The following is a 17,674-nucleotide window of genomic DNA, read 5'->3' as shown; positions in this document are numbered from 1 at the left end:
CAATGTCACCGAGGCTGTCGACGGCGAGACTCGGCGTCATGGCGTACAGAGGCGGGCGGGGACCGATCCGCTGACCAACGACGGGGCCCGGCGACGCGGCAGTCACAACCGCCGAGACTCGTGCGCAGAGACGCGGACGAGCGGCGAGACTGCGGCGGAACCCTAGCCGCGCAAAGCGAAGGGGAAAAGAGGAGGGAGGGAGCGGCACGCTGTGCCTGGCGTCGCTTTTTGTCCAGCCGTTCGGCTGGGGCGGGGCTGCCGAACGGCTAGGCTGATAAGCCCAAGCACATCCAGCCCAACAAGCCGTTTCATGCCAACCGAACAACTTTTGTATGTATAAATATAATTGTACAATACTAAGTTTTAGACTATGATTATTGTCTTTCTGTATGTTGGTGCATATTTGCTAGTTATTGATTCATTGAGTTAGTATATCATCTGTGTTTTTGCTTTTATCTAATCCATAAATTACTGTAAACATTTCTTATACCGTTGCTATGCTTCTGTTCATGTGCTACACATTCCTCTATTCCGCCTGTCCTTAACGTTTCCTCTGTTTTTTTAACACTCTGTTTTACCATTTCACTATCCCCCTCTCCCCCTGTGTTTCTTCTCTTTTCTGTGTTTCTATATATTTCCCTATAAGTTTTAAATGGTCCATACATGTGTTCCGTGATCAGAAGGTCTCAATTTGCAAGTTTTTCGACTCTAGCGGGGTAGTCTTGAATCACTGGAACCAGATGGCATAGGCGACTCGGCAAGGACCGGCAAGGCGGGAATCGCACCAGACCGTGGGCCGTGGGGTGTGTCCGTGTGGGACGCGCACACCCGCAGTGGCCTGTCCCCGAAACGGCGCGACGCGCGGCTATTCCACGTGTGCGGCCGCTGCTACGCCCACCCGACCCCTTGGCGCGGCGCGCTCCGTCAAATACTCCTCCGTCCGCGCAGAACGCGCGCGCGTCTCACATCGCACGGCCGGGCACACGGCCACAACAAGCACAGCACAGCTGCACAGGAGGGGAAAAAGAAAAAAAGAGTTGCCGGCGGAGACACGGCGCGAAGCCTGAAGAGGGCACCACCACCGGGCTCCGCGATGGCGTCGGAGCCGATCTTCCGCGGGCACGAGGAGTCCCTCCCCACGGGCGCCCCCGGGTACACGCCCAAGCCTCACAAGCCGCTGGCGCGGCCGCTCCGGTACCTCCTGGAGGAGCAGCGCTTCTTGTTCGCGCTGGTGGGCATGGCCCTCACCTCGGCGGTCCTCCTCACGGCCCCGTCTTCGTCCAACGGGGGAGGCGCCGTCGCCACTGCCACTGGCGCGGCCTCGGCGGGTAGTGGTAGTCTCGAGCGGCGGCAGTACGGCGGGTCCGCGAACGCGGCGCTGGGTGCCGCGGTGGGCGAGCAGGAGCGGCGCGCGGCGCGGCTGCCGCTGGGTGTCCGTCGGCGGGGCCTGCGCGTGGTGGTGACGGGCGGGGCCGGGTTCGTGGGCAGCCACCTGGTGGACCGTCTCCTGGAGCGCGGCGACAGCGTGATGGTGGTGGACAACTTCTTCACGGGCCGCAAGGAGAACCTGGCGCACCAGGCCGGGCACCCCGCGCTGGAGGTGATCCGGCACGACGTCGTGGAGCCCATCCTGCTGGAGGTGGACCGGATCTACCACCTGGCATGCCCGGCGTCGCCCGTGCACTACAAGCACAACCCCGTGAAGACGATCAAGACCAACGTGATGGGCACGCTCAACATGCTGGGCCTCGCCAAGCGCGTCGGCGCTCGGTTCCTGCTCACCAGCACCAGCGAGGTGTACGGCGACCCGCTGCAGCACCCGCAGGTGGAGACCTACTGGGGAAACGTCAACCCCATCGGTACGTAAGACGACGACGACACTGGCCTGGCCTGGCAGCGGTCGAGGCCTAATCGATCGATCACATTCGATCTCGCTTCGTTCCTTCAACACGTTCGTCGCTGCGTGCATGTCAGATCGATCGATATATGCAGGTGTTCGGAGCTGCTACGACGAGGGCAAGCGCACGGCGGAGACGCTGACAATGGACTACCACCGCGCAGCCAACCTAGAGGTTCGTCGTCGCGTCGCCATCCATCCTTGTGGTTGCCAATTGCATGCATTTTTCGTCCAATTAATCGACCGGCTGGCACGTTCGTGCGTGCGTGCAGGTGAGGATCGCCCGGATCTTCAACACGTTCGGGCCGCGCATGTGCATCGACGACGGCCGGGTCGTCAGCAACTTCGTCGCGCAGGTGAGTCGTCATTCCGGGCTTCCGGTTCCGGCCACGCACTCCACAGCCGCCGCAGGACGCGAACGCAACCATACGAGCTAGCGACTGATATGCCATTCCATTCCATGCTGCGTGGACTGCAGGCGCTGAGGAAGGATCCCTTGACTGTGTACGGCGACGGCAAGCAGACGAGGAGCTTCCAGTACGTGTCTGACCTGGTAATGCCAATGCAATCTCTCACACCACACGATCGATCGAGGCCACAGACTAATAGGAGTATCACACAGGACACAGCCTCCTCGCTTAGCGTTATCGTAAGTTAATGCGTGACACAACACGTATACTCCCTTAGGCCACGTTCGGTTGTTTTGAAATGGGTCATTCTAAGCCTGGAACTATTCCTCCGTAGTATAAACTTGTGAAGGAAAAAGATTTAGCCGGGAATTAATCCTAGATAACCGAAAAGACCTGGAATGGCCCATTTCGAAACAACCGAACGTGGCCTTACCAATCCCGTCGCACTCCACTCCAGTCTCGCTCCAGACTGAGACGCGGGCATGAGACACATGGTACATGCAGGCCTTCAACAGTTCAATTCGAAGTGCGCGGCCAGCTCAGAGACGTCCCCATCCGCTTGCCAATTGCCTGCGTGCCCTCACCGCTAAGTGTGCGCACGCATGCGCGCCATGCCCGCGACGGCACGGCGCGGCCGCTGCCGAGTGGCAACCGGTCGTCGTCGTCGCCTCTCGACCACGCCAAAGCCTCGGGCCAGGACGCATGGCACTGCGGCCCACTGGTCACTGGCAGGTGTCAGCATCTCGCAGCTTTGCCGTCCGAGCGGCGAGAGCAAGCTCGATAATAATTCTTGGCTACAAGTTTAAGTTATAAAAACTAAGTCATACCATGATTATATCCTATTTATCTGTAAATTTTTTTTTATTATTATGTGGTACCATGTCTTACCTTCTCTTTCACATTCCTCCTCATATACACTATGTTTGGGCCCGCAGATGTCTATGCTTCCGTGTCCAGCTTGATGCTAGAATAAGAGCCAAGCTCTCTTCTTTCTCCTCTCTTCTCTTCTCCACATCAGCAAAAAATACTGACTAGCTTAGCTATAAGCCCATTACTGTACTTGCTCTAATGTGCTAATGGCCCTAAGAGCAAGTATAATAAAGGGCTGCAGGCTGAATGCTGAGGTGGAAGAGAGAGGGAAGAAGAGAGAAGAAAAGTGGGCTCAGAAACAAAAGAAAAAAGTCTATGAGATAGACAAGTGACCCCATATATTAATAGAGAAGATGTAACATAGGCTAAGCGTAGATAAGCTGAGTGGTAGTGGTAAGGATTCAATCGGCCAAAAATCGATTGTATTATTAACCTTGCTCTACCGCCGAAACAAGCAAACCTCACCATACATGAGCTACCGGTCATTTCCAGCTTGCGCCAAGGACCCCGTTCAACATTTGCTGATCGGCCTAGCTCATTACGGACGATCACACATCACTTTCGCTACAGTACAAGTATACTCATTATTCTGTGCACAAGGCAGAAGACAAGCTCTATTTTTGTGCACAAGCTAGACGAGCTCTATTTGTGTGCACAAGACCAAGACAAACCAATCAGGAACACAAATTTAAGACGACATGTTAATAAAACTGATGAATTATATACCTGTCATGGAAGAGTACAGTGACTCTGCATATACGATGATCTCCGATGGATGGCAGGTGGATGGGCTGATGAAGCTGATGGAGGGGGAGCACGTGGGCCCGTTCAACCTGGGGAACCCAGGCGAGTTCACGGTGCTGGAGCTGGCCAAGGTGGTGCAGGAGACCATCGACCGCGGCGCGCGCATCGAGTTCCGCCCCAACACCGCCGACGACCCGCACAAGCGCAAGCCGGACATCACCCGCGCCAAGCAGCTGCTGGGGTGGGAGCCCAAGGTGCCGCTCCGCGAGGGCCTCCCGCTCATGGTCCACGACTTCCGCGCCCGCATCTTCGGAGTCGGAGTCGGAGTCGGAGACCAGCAGCAGCAGCGCAACCTCAACTAGCTAGCCGGATCGACGGACCCAACTACTTCAGAATTCAGATTCGCATGGATGCATTCACTCTAATTTCGCTGGCCGGCAGAGCTAGCCTTCAGAGTTCAGAGGCATACATAGCGATCAATCCTGCAGTAGTGCAGTGCAGGGGGGAAAGATCGGTCGAATTCAGAACATTGCAGGGTATTGGGTATATGTAGAAACTAGGGTAGGCCAAGCAAGCAGAAAATAGCCGCAAATGCAGTGCAATTCCAAGATCATGGAATTGGTGAGCATCACGAGCTTGGGGTGCTTGATTTATGTGATGTGTAGCGAGCAAATTGCATGCGTAATTGTAACTCGTGCTCGAATGTATCAGGACGCACGCATGCTGAGTTTAGTAGGATGTACTGCAACATATGGGCATGGCAGCAGTTTCTGAAAATTCACTTGTGCTGTTGTGCCATTGTGCGTGCCTTGACGCTGTGGCCGTGTGTTCCTCAGATCAGTTCAGTCCCCTTCACATCATTTACCATATAATACCAAAACAATTAATGCTGTTAAATCTTAAAAAAAATATAGAAAAAACACGAGAACACATATCAGGTCAATGATTTAAACCTGATGGACAGGTGTTCCACCCTATGGAACCTAGAGACTACCCTGTTCGCATGAACTTATCAGCCCGACTTATGAGTCATGAATACAATGTTTTTCTCTCATAACAAATCAACATCAGCCGGCTTATCAAGCCATAGAAACACCATCAGCCGAACAAGCTGATAGCTTCTCGCTTTTTGGCAAGATTTTGTAATTCTAATTGCAAAAAAAGAGAGCCCTCTTGGCTGGAAGCCAATGGCGATGCTAGCATGGGCACATGTCCTAACTTCCAAGAGGACGCACTGACCATGGCAATGGATCTGGGACTTCGTACAAAAAGTGTTTTTATGGTTTTGGATGGAAGTTGCAACACCACAACGGATTTGCTGAGACGAAACTACTAGCTGGGCCAGATACGGCATTCTGAAGTTACGAAGGCCTAGCAATCGAACCAACAGATGGCCACGAGAATGGCCCACAACGGCCACAAAGGCCCAAACTGCATACCAACCCCATCAACCAACCGTGGCCGTCCGATCCGTTCTGCCCTACTACTTATATAAGGCCATCTCCGCGGCGCCTCCTCAAAAACCCTATCGCCCCTCCCGGCGCAGCCACCACCGAAGCAGCGGCGCACGCGGACGAGCCGAGCGAGGCGGAGGAGAGGAGAGGAGAGGAGATGGCGCGCGGCGTGGCGGCTGGGGCGAAGGGAGGCGCGGCCGGCGGCGGCAAGAAGAAGGGCTCCGTCACCTTCACGGTCGACTGCACCAAGCCCGTGGAGGACAAGATCATGGAGATCGCCACGCTCGAGAAGTTCCTGCAGGAGCGCATCAAGGTCGCCGGCGGCAAGGCTGGCAACCTCGGCGAGGGCGTCACCGTCACTCGCGATAAGACCAAGGTCACGGTCACCTCCGAGGGCCCTTTCTCCAAGAGGTATATAAGCACAAAGCGTGCTAGTTAATCCCGCTCAGATCCACGCATGCATATTTCTTGCTGGGTGCCGATTTTTGGACATACCACTACTGATCTGTCCAGCTGTATGTGTTCTTATCGGTGCCGTATGGGATGAACTGGTCAGTCCGCATGATTAGGTATTTTGAATTCATTTTTGAGTTGCAGCTAGTGAATCATTCTGTGAGTACGCAGTGAATATAATTAAGTTTGCCTGTAGTTGTTTGCTAGGACACATCACATATGTAGTATTTTGAACTTGTTATTGGCTTGACAGTTTTATTAGCACATTGCTGCATCGCAGCTGCATATCATCACACCCGTCAAGATGCTAGACGAACATAGGCTAAATTTGCACGCTTTTTCCAATGCAAATGTCCATGTTTATTCATGCTGTTTGATTGTATTGGACTAGTTTCTTCTTGAGGCTGTTTTAGTGGTATTTTGTTCACGTCTGAAACTTAATTGTACTTCATTGTTTGTTCAGTTGACCAGTTGTTTGCTTGGCATCAGTTACTAGTTGTTGACTCAAATAGCATGCTACCAAGTTGTTGCCTTGCAAGGCTAGTTTGGGCGGCTTAACTGCGTTTGCCTCCTGTGAAAACAAGCTGTTCTTCGTTAAGTTTCTGAAACATTGTTGCTCCATTCTCAGGTACCTGAAGTACTTGACCAAGAAGTACCTGAAGAAGCACAATGTGCGTGACTGGCTCCGGGTTATCGCCTCAAACAAGGACCGCAGCATCTATGAGCTCCGGTACTTCAATATTGCTGAGAACGAGGGTGAGGAGGAGGATTAGACGCACCACCTTATCTGTGTCTTGTGAACTTTGGATGTGTTGGAACACTCATGCTGTAACCTTTTAAGGGATGAGTTTTGATGTTTAAATTGGTCATCTGATGTTTTATAAGCGTGCTGGAACTTCTCATGTGATGCTTAGATAATCGAGTCCAAGAGTAGTTCTTGCTTCAGTCTCTCTAAGGATGACCGTGGGCAGTGAGCCTATCGAACTAGCTATTTAGCTGCAGGTTCATGTATTGAAATCATTGCCGATCGGTGTGGTGATGCTAGGTTAGACAACCTGGATGCTATCCAAGCTCTCACCGAGTCACAGACGGATGTTCTTGTAATGGGGTAGGCCATGCTGCAGCACATTTTATGACCTTCCGGCATGTAGACTAACATGAATGCCCAACAATCGCCCGGGATTGTCCCGACGGCATGCTAACCCATTAGTCGGGATGGTATTTCATCCTATATCATCACATTAACACACCAAGCGAACCTAGCAATCACTGATCCACCTTTGATTGCCTCAGTAATTTTATTTCATTTTCGTTTACGTTAGTGTTAGACACTAACCAAACCAAATCACATTTACACAACAGCTGATAGGTTGCTCCCAATATCATTTCATTGAACAGTAATTTGGAGGAATGCCGACAGAACATATTTACACAACAGCTGATAGGTTGCTCACACATCATTGCATTGAACAGTCATTTGGAGCAATGTCGACAGAATCAGATACAAAGATACCTTCTGAGATCTACCAAACCAAAACGCAAGAATGCGCATTCAGCCTTTACTTTGATTACCAACATTATTGGTGGCAAAAAGAAAATTCAGACTCCATCGAAAGTGCACATAAGTTCATCACCCAAAAAAGCAGCTGGCAATCAGCTTGTCTAAGTATGTTCATGCAAGCGCTGGGGCGGGAGTGCAACCAGTAGCAACTTCCGATGCCTTCTGTACAGAACTGTACTTCTTTGTGATGAACCTGACATATTTCGTTAATCATCAGTTTGATCATTAGTTATTCAGTTCACACCACATTGAAGATTAAGTGTAACTATACATCTGCCTAGCAACTTGGTTAAGTTGGATTTTATGTTTAGTTAACCTATTTAAAACAGTAAGAACACATGGACGGAAGCTACAATCAGCCTGTTCGCTTGTTGGTTTCAGCCAGGGCTTATCAGCCAGCCAACAGTGTTTTCCTCTCTGCAACAAATCAGCACCAGCTGGCTAAGCCCAGAAACCAACCAAGCGAACAGGCTGAAATAGTTGCACACTATCACATATTCCCTTAACCAGTGAAACAGTTTACGATGCAGATGAAAAGAGGCAAAGAGCACGAGAGTCCAAGGAGTATTCACATTATCTAAGCTACTGTTTACACAAAATTTATTTACAAGATAATGCAGGTATAGTACTTTATACACAATGAATAGGTCAGCAGCCAAATTAGCTAATTGATCATTTTATGAATTGGTACGATACAAAATTTGAGTTTTCAATGCAAGAATGTGCTGGATACTCATTCATACAGGATGACTTAAGTATTGTCTCTAGAGTTTACAACATGCATTGCCTATATCATATACGCTGCAATACAATGGCACAAGGCTAGTCATCTGAAACAGGGGGCAAGTGATACGGACCTGAAGAAATCTCTCCATAGCAACTCAAACATTAACCAATTTGTCCCAGCATTAGATGTGCCATCATTATTCTTGGGTGTTGACCCAAGAGGAATTGCTCTGGGAAGAAGAGAATTGCTTCATTATAGACAGAAAAAATTATATAATGGTGAATTTGGGTTCAGCAAACTTGAATACCTAGTAGCATGCTTCTTCAACTCCTCATACATGAACCTTGGAGAGAGGCAGCCTGTAGCAAGCCATGGAGAAATTTTGCAGGAGAAATTAGCACCATATATGCTATCTCGGGTATTGCTTTTGTCTGATTTGTTTGGCTGCATAGAGCATTCTACAGCAAACTTCTTCAACCTCTCCAGAGCTTCTGTCTCACCACCAATGAGAGTAGATCCAACAGCAGGTTTCGAGTCCTAAATGAACAAATAATGAAATGTAAGTATCAAGATGCACTGCACAAAGGAGTAGAAATGCAGAAGTGACTAGTGAGTGGGTCTTTGGTACAAACTACAGGGGAACAAAAAATATGCCCATGGCACTAACACAAATTATTTAAAAGTGACGATCCATTCACTGCTGTCACTGTTCATATTAACAGCTTATCATTTTTTTTTCTTTGGGGGGAACCGAGGAAGTAAGACAGCTCAGCATTCCATTTCCACATTGATGCTGAAGCCCCTTCATATGTCAATTTAGTTCTATGTATTCTACACAAACGACTCATAAGAGCACAAGACTACAGGTTTAAGGTGTCCCAAGACCAAAAGCAGAAGATGTCATAGTGACTCAGTTCCAAAGTTGCAACAACAACAACAACAAAGCCTTTTAGTCCCAAGCAAGTTGGAGGCAGTTCCAAAGTTGCAAAATGCAAATAAATAAATAAACAAATCCAGCGAATGTCATGATGATGAAAATCAAGCTAACTGCTAATGCAGATGAGACTGATAAACAATTCAATTGCAGAAAGAGTGGAATTTGGCATATCTGATTGAGTACAAAACTGCTTGCATCTTTTATCATCCAACCACAAAAAGTAATTCTATTATCATTTTGTCCTGTGCTACTCGGACAGTACTACCACAGCTGTGAATAAAAATGGATTGACAGACAGCAAGCAATAGCGACACACAGCCGACACTTGTAATAGGACATTAGGACCAGAGGATTAAATTTCATATCTGATTTTATTTAACTAGATTTTTTTTGTGAGAGGCGGCTGATCCCCCTGGTATCGCGTCGAGCCAAGCACGTGCGCCGTACGCGACCAGGCAACATTGCCACGTGTTCAGTGGCTGTTTGCGAAGAGTCGCAGAGGGCAAGCATCTAGCGTTTTCTTCACGTTTAGGAATTATTAATGGCCTGTTCGGCTGTGATTGCTGCAGCATCCACTCACAGCTGCAATAGTTCCTCATGCACAAATTTTGCAGAAGCAGCTGTGCTGAAATCACAAGGGAACAGGGCCTTAACTATGCCCCATCAAAGACCCAACATACCCAAAGATATGCCTAAAAAAGTAAGAAATGGATGATTATATAGCCAAATTGTAAAAGAAATCAAAGCATGCCATAATTAGCAACATCCATCCATTTCTAGCTGTACGATTTACTTAAAACTATTGAACTGCCAGAAACTTTTACCGCATATAGACTATAGAGTGAGCTCGGGCCTAAATGTCAAGATGCTAAACCTAGCTAAAGATCTAAATTCTAAAAGCATGCCACATGAAAAGAAACAAATCTATATCTCGAAGCCGACTCACCTGTGCCATGGATGGTGGCGCAGTGAGCCCAAGCTCAGCAAGCGTGGGGATGTCGCCCGGCTCGAGCACATTCTTCATGGGCACGCACTTGACCTCCTCGGGCGCCTCCAGCACCTTTCTGACCTCCAAACCCTTCACGGCCTCCCTGAAGCCGCCATAGTTGGACGGCATGTCCTCGAGGTGGAAGGGAAGGTCTTCCACGTGGTATAGCGTGCTACCCCAGAAGTACTTCACGTTGATGCCCTCCTTCTCCACAGCCTTTTGCACCCTCTCCTCGGCGCGGACCTCGTCCCGCGATACTTTCCCGTGAGCGTACACGGCCTCCGCGCCCGCCGCCCGCGCGAGCTCGGGGATGACCACTTCGGGCCTGCCCACGCGCACCACCAGGTCACCGCCGCGGGCGCGGAGGCTCCGGCGCAGGTCGGCGACGGAGTCGAGCAGGAAGTTGGCGCGGTACGGGCCCGTTCGGTCGAACCCCGAGGGGGACTTGCCGAAGTCCCGCGGGTCGAAGACGAAGACGGGGAGGAGGGAGGACGACGCCCCCGCTGCGGCGTGGAATGGCTCGTGGTCGTGGAGGCGGAGGTCGGCGCGGAACCAGACGAGCGTGCGGCGGCGCCCGGCGGCGGCGGGCGCGCCCGAGGGGAAGGAGCGGGAGAGGCCCGGCGTTGAGGAGGGCAGCGGGGCGATGACGGAGGAGGTGGCGGAATTGAGGCGGGTGGGGCGACGGGAGGGAGGCTGCGCGGCGGAGGGGTGGAGGCAGACGGCGAGTGTAGAGATTTGTGTGGGGAGGTGGATGGTGGAGGGGACGGAGGCGAGTGTGGGGGTGGCCGGCGCGCGGATGGAGAGGGCGAGCGAGAAGGAGGCGAAAGGGAGGAAGCTGGGGTCGTCGCGCGGCGGCTGATCGCCGGCGTCAGAGCCGGACGCGGCCGCCATGGTTGGTGAGACGGGCAAATGAATGAGAGGAGGTAGGGATTTGGTGGTGTGCGCGGACTGCGGATGAGGAGTGAGATGCGGGAGAGGTGCGGGTGGGTCGGAGGGGAAAGGAAGGCGGGGGAGATTTTTTTTTTAATTTTAACATTTTTAAAACTAATTTTAAATTTAATACGGTCGTTTTTTTTAAACAAAGACTGGCCTAGACTTTTGCCAGTGCCAAGGAAGGAGAGAGAGCGTTCAAACACCGGTGCTTAACGCTATGGCCGGTGCCCAGTTTCAAAAAATCTTGGCATCAGGACATGTTCATTCCACGGTGCCTGAAACATAAAAAATTCAATCCCGAACTACAAGGAAGGTGAGAGGAGCATGCCGTCCATTGGAATGGAGAGGACGGATGGGGAGAAGGATGGGATTTTTTTGGCGGGGTCCACAGTTAACCCAAGCACCGGTGCCCACGCTGTGGCTATATTTAGAATCTTGGCATCTGTATGAGGTGGAAGAGAGAAATTTTCTAGCACCGGCAATATTGTGGCTAGTCTAACACTTTTGGCCGCGCCTATTGCTCTGGCGCGGCCAAATGTCTGTGCCGCATCATACATAGTGGCGCGGAAGAGGACCGACGTGACAGCGACCGGAATCGCTGACCGCTGACGGGGCAGGGCCTGCCGCGTCATCGACCTTGGCGCGACAGTGACGCGTCTTGATCCGTGGCGCGACAGAGCCGGATAAAACCCCGCGGCCAGTCCCGCCTGCCCGAGCAGCAAGCCCGCCTAGCCGCCGCGCCCGCCGCCCGCCTGGCGGTACCTGGACGGTTTAATCGGAACGCGTCGCGCCGATAGTGGAAGTTATTCTAAGTATTGCTTGACGTAAAATCTATAGTGGATTTGTTTCTGTCTTTTGATGAATTAGTTTCACGATCGAATAGAGAATTTGATAAGGCAATGATTTTTTTTCGTCTTTCATAATACGGTTAACCACCATGTTAACTAATCGATTATAAAAAATTGGATCGGATTGAAACGAATATTTTTTAAGGGAACTTATTTCTTGGGTTTTTTAGCCCCATATTGTAGGATCGGCGGCGACGTGACCATGGACCCCGGCTTCCTTGACCCCTCGCGCAAGACGCCGACCACCAGCGTCGAGATACCCCGGGACTGTCGGTTTTCGAACTAGTTGCTACTTAATCTCGCATACAGTGATGCCGCGACGCATTGAAACGAATATGAAGCAAATAAATAAAGTCCGTGTGCAAGTTGACAAACTGTCACATAACATTTTCATTGGCTTGACATAAGTTCGATATAACATAACCAACTAAGCCTGCAAGTTTCAGACGCCAATAATAGTTCGACCTAACAAACTAAGACATAGGAGTGTAAGGATCCCTCGAACGTCTATGTCTTTTTGGATTTGTTGGCAACACATTGGGAGTGAAGGCAACGTCGGTGTGGTCGCGTCGTCGGTATGTACGGCTCGTACCCTACAAGTATATGATATGCACGATTACTTAGAATTTTTTATGATCGTTAGTTCATGTAGCCTACGTATTTAAAGAAACTACCTTTGTTAGTACCTGTGAGGCTTCTTGGGTACCAAGCGGGGCACCACCTAGCTGACACATGCCGATCTCGTCCTGCGGCTAATCATCCCACTGGTCGTGCTGTCTACGGAAGCCCGGGGGGTCATCGTCGTCGTCATCATCGTACTCGTCGTCCTCGGTTGCAGGGTCCTTCCCAGCGCTATGATGTGGTGGTGTACGCACCGCGGAAGTGGCACCTATCATCGGCTGAGAAGAGCCGGCTGGTGTCCTCAAAGAGGCTAAAGACGTGCCACTTGACCGTGCCGGGAGTGGCGGTTCCTCATAAGGAGTGTCCATGCAGCTCAGCTTTTGAGCTAGCTTCCTGCAGCTCTTCTTCACCTTATGTATAAATAGACATCAAAGTTAGTGCATTTCCCAAACGCATATACACTAAAGAAATAATTTCGAAACGGACTAGTTTATGTTTATCTCCACAAAAGCCTCGAGAATGCCTGACCCCTGCCCTCTAGACTCGTGAAGCCAGAACGCTGCTTCGTTGGACAGCCTCAACAATTATGTCGCCTAGGTACAGAAATGCGGTTGAACAGTTTTAGTATACATACTTAATACCAAATGGATAACAAATTGTACCATTCAAGTATCTTACCACGTATCTTTATAGCGGGGCTCTCTGTAGCTGTGTGTCCTCTCTAGTGGCAATGTCGTACACATCTTCGATCACATCTTCTTCCAAGTCCTCGTCAATTGCCTTCTCAGTGTACGGGGGCTTGCTATGTGTCCTCGTAGACCTGTGAAGCCAGCGCAGGTACTCGTCGAAGGTGTGCTGGTCGTGTGGAGGACCCACATGGACCGACTGCCGTTCCCTGGTCTCCCACAAGTGGATGTGCGTGTTGTGTGTCACACGCCAATCCTTGGTCTTGTACCTCTTTCTGCGGTCATACCTGCAACAAAACGATGTTAGTTGTACCACACACATCTGAATTATAGCTTTGTTATTAATCGATAACGCACCCGTGTAATCCTTGGTTGGTGGAATAAAACGGTGGTGGGCAGCCTGTCATTCTTCTAAACTGTCTGTAGACCCTGACGAGCAAGTGAACCTCGACCACATGGAAGAAAATAAGAGGGACGTTGCAGCGATACTCCTCTGACTCATCCCTAGTGATAGGACTGAGATAGTACTGGAGCTCGAGAGCATCCCAAGGACACTAATGCACCTGAACATTTCGTAATTGAGTTAGGCTGTGATATAGTATAGATCGAACAAGACACAGGTATGATAGTAAAGAGAGCATAACCTAGTGCTGTGTTAGGACGTCGAGACCGTCCGTGTACTCCCTGTTCTTGCGCCTCGCATTCCCTCTAACTAACTCTGATTCCGTCTAGATAAACAGAGCTATAGAGAGTGTGTCCTGCCCGTTCCATTGCTACATTGAACATGATAATGAATTAGCCATTAATAAACTCATCATATGTAACCATATCGAAGAATATAATGAACCAAAGTACTTACCGGTAAACTAGTATTAAGGGGCCTCCCAACGGGCCATCGTTCTCAACATCAAACCTAGAGTAGGTACGAGCAACCTCTAAGGTTTGCATACCCTGAGGTGCGACGACAGGCAATGCATAGCTATCGATACGTCCATGCCAGGACTGCGCTGCCCCAGCTATACGCCGCTATGTTCTCCCACGGCTGGCGTAGTATGTCAAGGAAGATCCAACTGATGGTGTTGCCTGAGGCATCTAGGAAGAGGAAAGCACCAAGAAAGTGCCAGAGCCACACTCGAGCGAACCTATTGATCTAAGCCTCCTCAGCCTGTGGGTCTAAGTAATCAAAGCGCTCCGTGATCTAGGACAATGAAACACCGAAAGTTTTCCTAAAATTTACCAAAGAAAATGAGGCCCAATGGCTGTAGGAAAGCAATGCAAGTATTAAATAGGCTTCAATTTCTCACTTATTTTTCTTAGAAGCCTCGTCATCCGGTGGAAGAAAGCTAGTAAACTAAGCCACCAGCTCCTTCCAGTGATCGTTGTCAACTATCCCTATCACTGGAAGTCCCCCCAACCGGAGGCCAAAAATTGCCTTCACGTCCTGCATGGTTATGGTCATCTCACCACAAGGTAGGTGTAACGTGTGGGTCTCAGGCATCTACCTGTTATAAGAATAGAACGACTGTTAGTTGCCTCAAATTTGTTATAAGAAAGTTTACGTACAAAGAATGCACTCGCACCTGTCTACAGTGTAGTAAGTAGTGTTGGGTCAAGGGGCGAAGACCATGGTTGACAACACGGACAAGCTCGAGAAAGCCGGCACGCTGTATGTATGGCGCATAATGCTCATCCCACTGGTGCGCCCTGGTATGCGTGCGGGGCCTCAAAGTAGGCAAGGCCATCTTTGCGTCATTGTCACTCAAGATGTGTGCTCGGTGCTGGTCATCGTACTCCACCTCAAGAATGGGGTACAATGGGTGCTGCGTGGGAGGGACCATCCTGTTACAAATTGATAAACAAAGCGTTAGAGTATTTAAATTAACAAAATTCAAATTAACATTATGTAGCATTGCAAAATTTAAACTACTTGTTATGCAATATGAAAGCACATGTATATATTCAAAGTAAAATTAACAGACATATCACGCACTAGTAACATAAACAACTTCACTAGGAATATAAGCATTTGACGAAGGGAAAATTGGTTTCATAGCATTGAAAGATCGTCATATCCAGAAAATACCATCAAAACTTTGCTGCTCCATAAAATACCATCCAAAGAATGCGACATCACCTCGATATAGCATTCTGTCGCGTTTGGTGCAAACGTCGCTGCCTCCGTCAAGCTCCTCTCCTTCTCCTTCCTAAGCTGAGTGCAGTCGCTGCCTCTCCACAGGTGGGACCTGCTCCAATGGCTGCCGCCCTAGAGGGATAGAGCAGACCGGTGACGACGGCAACGGCAACGGCAAGGCTCTGCGGAGGGTGTCGTCGAGGATGCAGCACCTCGTTGACTTCGCCGGGAGGAAGTCGGCGCACAACCTCATCCTCCGCGACATGCTCATGCTTGAGAACCAAGTCCCGCTCTTCCTCCTCCACAGGATCCTCGAGCCCCAGTGCGCGTACCCCGGCGAGGCCGGTGAGCTGCTCCCGCGGATGGTCACCGGGCTCATGAAGGAGCTCTGCCCGTTCAAGATGGTGGACACGTTCCTCGCGATTGAAGTCAGCAAGAACGCTGCTCGAGGTGCTCTACTATCTGCTTGTGCCCAAGCCATGACGGCGCGGTGGAGGCTGTCGCCCACGGTAGTAGCCGCAAAGACGGCTACGACAACGAGGAGCAATCGGTGGACGGCGCTGGTGATGAAGAGCAAAAACATGCCGCCGGCTGCGAGTATGTGAAGCAGCTGCTGCTCACCGTGTCCAGCATGGCGTCGGGGCCAATCGCGTTAGCTGTCAAGGCACCGTGGAAGGTGCTCACCGTCGTGCCGGGGTTCTCAGCGATGAAGCAGCCCATCGAGGCCTTCTTCATGTCCAGCACTGACATGAGCACGCACGCCCCACGACCCAAATGGTGCGAAGTCTTAGGGGGCCGGAGCTCAAGCCTGGTGCCTGTGCTTGCCTCGCATGCTGCCGCCGAGCACTCCAGCGCCGCCACGCTTGCCCTGGCTCGCCAAAGATGCCTCCATCGGAGCTACGCCACACCAGCCCGCGATTCCACCTGCAGCAGTCAGACGCTGAAGCTCGCCACCACGGGCACCAGGACCTGCCCGCTGTCACTTTGCTGCCCGAAGCTCCCCACACCAGAGCCGAGCGGCCAGCATAGAGGACCACTCGGCTCTCTTCCTCTAGAGCGACAACAGTTGGAGCGGGTCCCACCTGGAGGAGAGGCAGCGGCCACACTCACCTCAAGAAGAACGGGAGGAGCTTGACGGAGGCGACAGAGTTTGCTCTGAACCTAACGGAATGCTATATCCAGGTGACGTCGCATTCTTTCAATGGTATTTTGCGGAGCGACAAAATTTCAATGGTATTTTCTGGATACGGTGATCTTTTGATGCTATGAAACCAATTTTCCCTTTGACGAAACTTCATGAAGTCATCAAAATCGACGTATCACGCACTAGTAAGTACCGACATTTGTAAACTAGTATCTATACCCAAAATCCCTAACTAAATAACTAACTATAAACTAAATAATAAATACCTAATCAAACACTAAACCCAAAATCCTAACCTTAAACCTAAAAACTACCTACATAAATCACAAACAAATTCACTAACCCAACTATCCTAAATCACTAACTATTCTAAATCACTAACTATCATAAATCAATAACAATCATAAAACCCTAACTATCCTATATTACTAATTATCCTAAATCACTAATTATCCTAAAACAATAATAATCAAAATAACATGAAATCAAGAGGGAGGTACCTTAGGAGCAGGCGGCCTTAACGTGCCGGCGTTCGTGGCGCGGCCGATGCGGGCGCTGCGCGGCGGGAGTGGGCGGGCGCGGCCGCTGGCGATGGGGCGCGTGCGGCTGGCGGCGGGCGATGCGCGGCGGCGGGCGGGCGGGCAGGGGGGCTGGCTCACGATATTTATTTGGCCTAGCCGCGCCATGCTCCATGGCGCGGCACTGCCGCGCCAAGATCGGTGGTGCGGCAGAGCCCTGCCACGTCAACGATCACGATTTCGGTTGTCGTCACGTCAGAACTCTGCCGCGCCACCATGCATCGCGCGGCATAGGTATTTGGCCGCGCCAGAGCAATAGGCAGAGCCAAAAGTGTTAGTTTAAAAAAAACCGACTTTGTTAGATTTAAAATTAGTTTTCAAAAAATATTAAAATTAAAACAAAATTGCGGGGGAAGGTGGTGGAGACTTTTTGGACCCCCACCAACCATTTCGGTTTTGGGGAATTTCTTGTGCGCCGTTAAAAAAAGATCGTAATACTCTGTGAGTCTCAGGAAAAGTTTAACTGTCTTCAGCGTCACGGCTCCAACTTTTTTGTGCCCTCTATGCCACTGCCGTCAGTTTGGCCTCTAACGTCGTCAAACTGCAGGTGTGAAAAGTCAAAAATACCCTTAAGTCTAAATATGTCATTAATTTTTTAGCATCTTAATGACTTCAAATGAAAAAACTCAAACCTAGAAAGTTGTAGATCTCATCGAGATCTATAATTTTCATATAAAAATTATCTTCATTTA

The 17,674-nt window shown here is 50.3% G+C and overlaps 3 protein-coding genes across 3 annotated transcripts; 2 read left to right on the top strand and 1 right to left on the bottom strand.

Moving 5' to 3' along the window:
• Window positions 1–946: 946 nt before the first annotated feature.
• Window positions 947–4,911, top strand: LOC136531361 (UDP-glucuronic acid decarboxylase 2-like). The gene is made up of 5 exons (XM_066524029.1): window positions 947–1,859; window positions 1,993–2,072; window positions 2,170–2,253; window positions 2,376–2,450; window positions 3,960–4,911. Exons 1-5 carry the CDS (start codon window positions 1,094–1,096, stop codon window positions 4,281–4,283), a joined length of 1,329 nt encoding a protein of 442 aa, XP_066380126.1. The 5' UTR covers window positions 947–1,093; the 3' UTR covers window positions 4,284–4,911.
• A 525-nt stretch (window positions 4,912–5,436) lies between these two features.
• On the top strand, window positions 5,437–6,716 carry LOC136539911 (large ribosomal subunit protein eL22z-like). Its single transcript, XM_066531894.1, has 2 exons — window positions 5,437–5,786; window positions 6,457–6,716. Exons 1-2 carry the CDS (start codon window positions 5,533–5,535, stop codon window positions 6,599–6,601), a joined length of 399 nt encoding a protein of 132 aa, XP_066387991.1. The 5' UTR covers window positions 5,437–5,532; the 3' UTR covers window positions 6,602–6,716.
• Window positions 6,717–7,191: 475 nt separating this feature from the next.
• Window positions 7,192–11,019, bottom strand: LOC136539910 (blue-light photoreceptor PHR2-like). Its single transcript, XM_066531893.1, has 4 exons — window positions 10,000–11,019; window positions 8,424–8,653; window positions 8,247–8,345; window positions 7,192–7,582 (listed from the first exon to the last, which is right to left on the bottom strand). The coding sequence occupies exons 1-4, from the start codon at window positions 10,930–10,932 to the stop codon at window positions 7,501–7,503; spliced, it is 1,344 nt and encodes a 447-aa protein (XP_066387990.1). The 5' UTR covers window positions 10,933–11,019; the 3' UTR covers window positions 7,192–7,500.
• Between the last annotated feature and the right edge of the window lie 6,655 nt (window positions 11,020–17,674).

This window comes from Miscanthus floridulus, chromosome 2 (assembly GCF_019320115.1).
Source record: "Miscanthus floridulus cultivar M001 chromosome 2, ASM1932011v1, whole genome shotgun sequence".
NCBI lineage: Eukaryota > Viridiplantae > Streptophyta > Magnoliopsida > Poales > Poaceae > Miscanthus > Miscanthus floridulus.
Note: the sequence above shows the minus strand (reverse complement) of the source record. Positions and strands in the feature narration are given on the sequence as shown.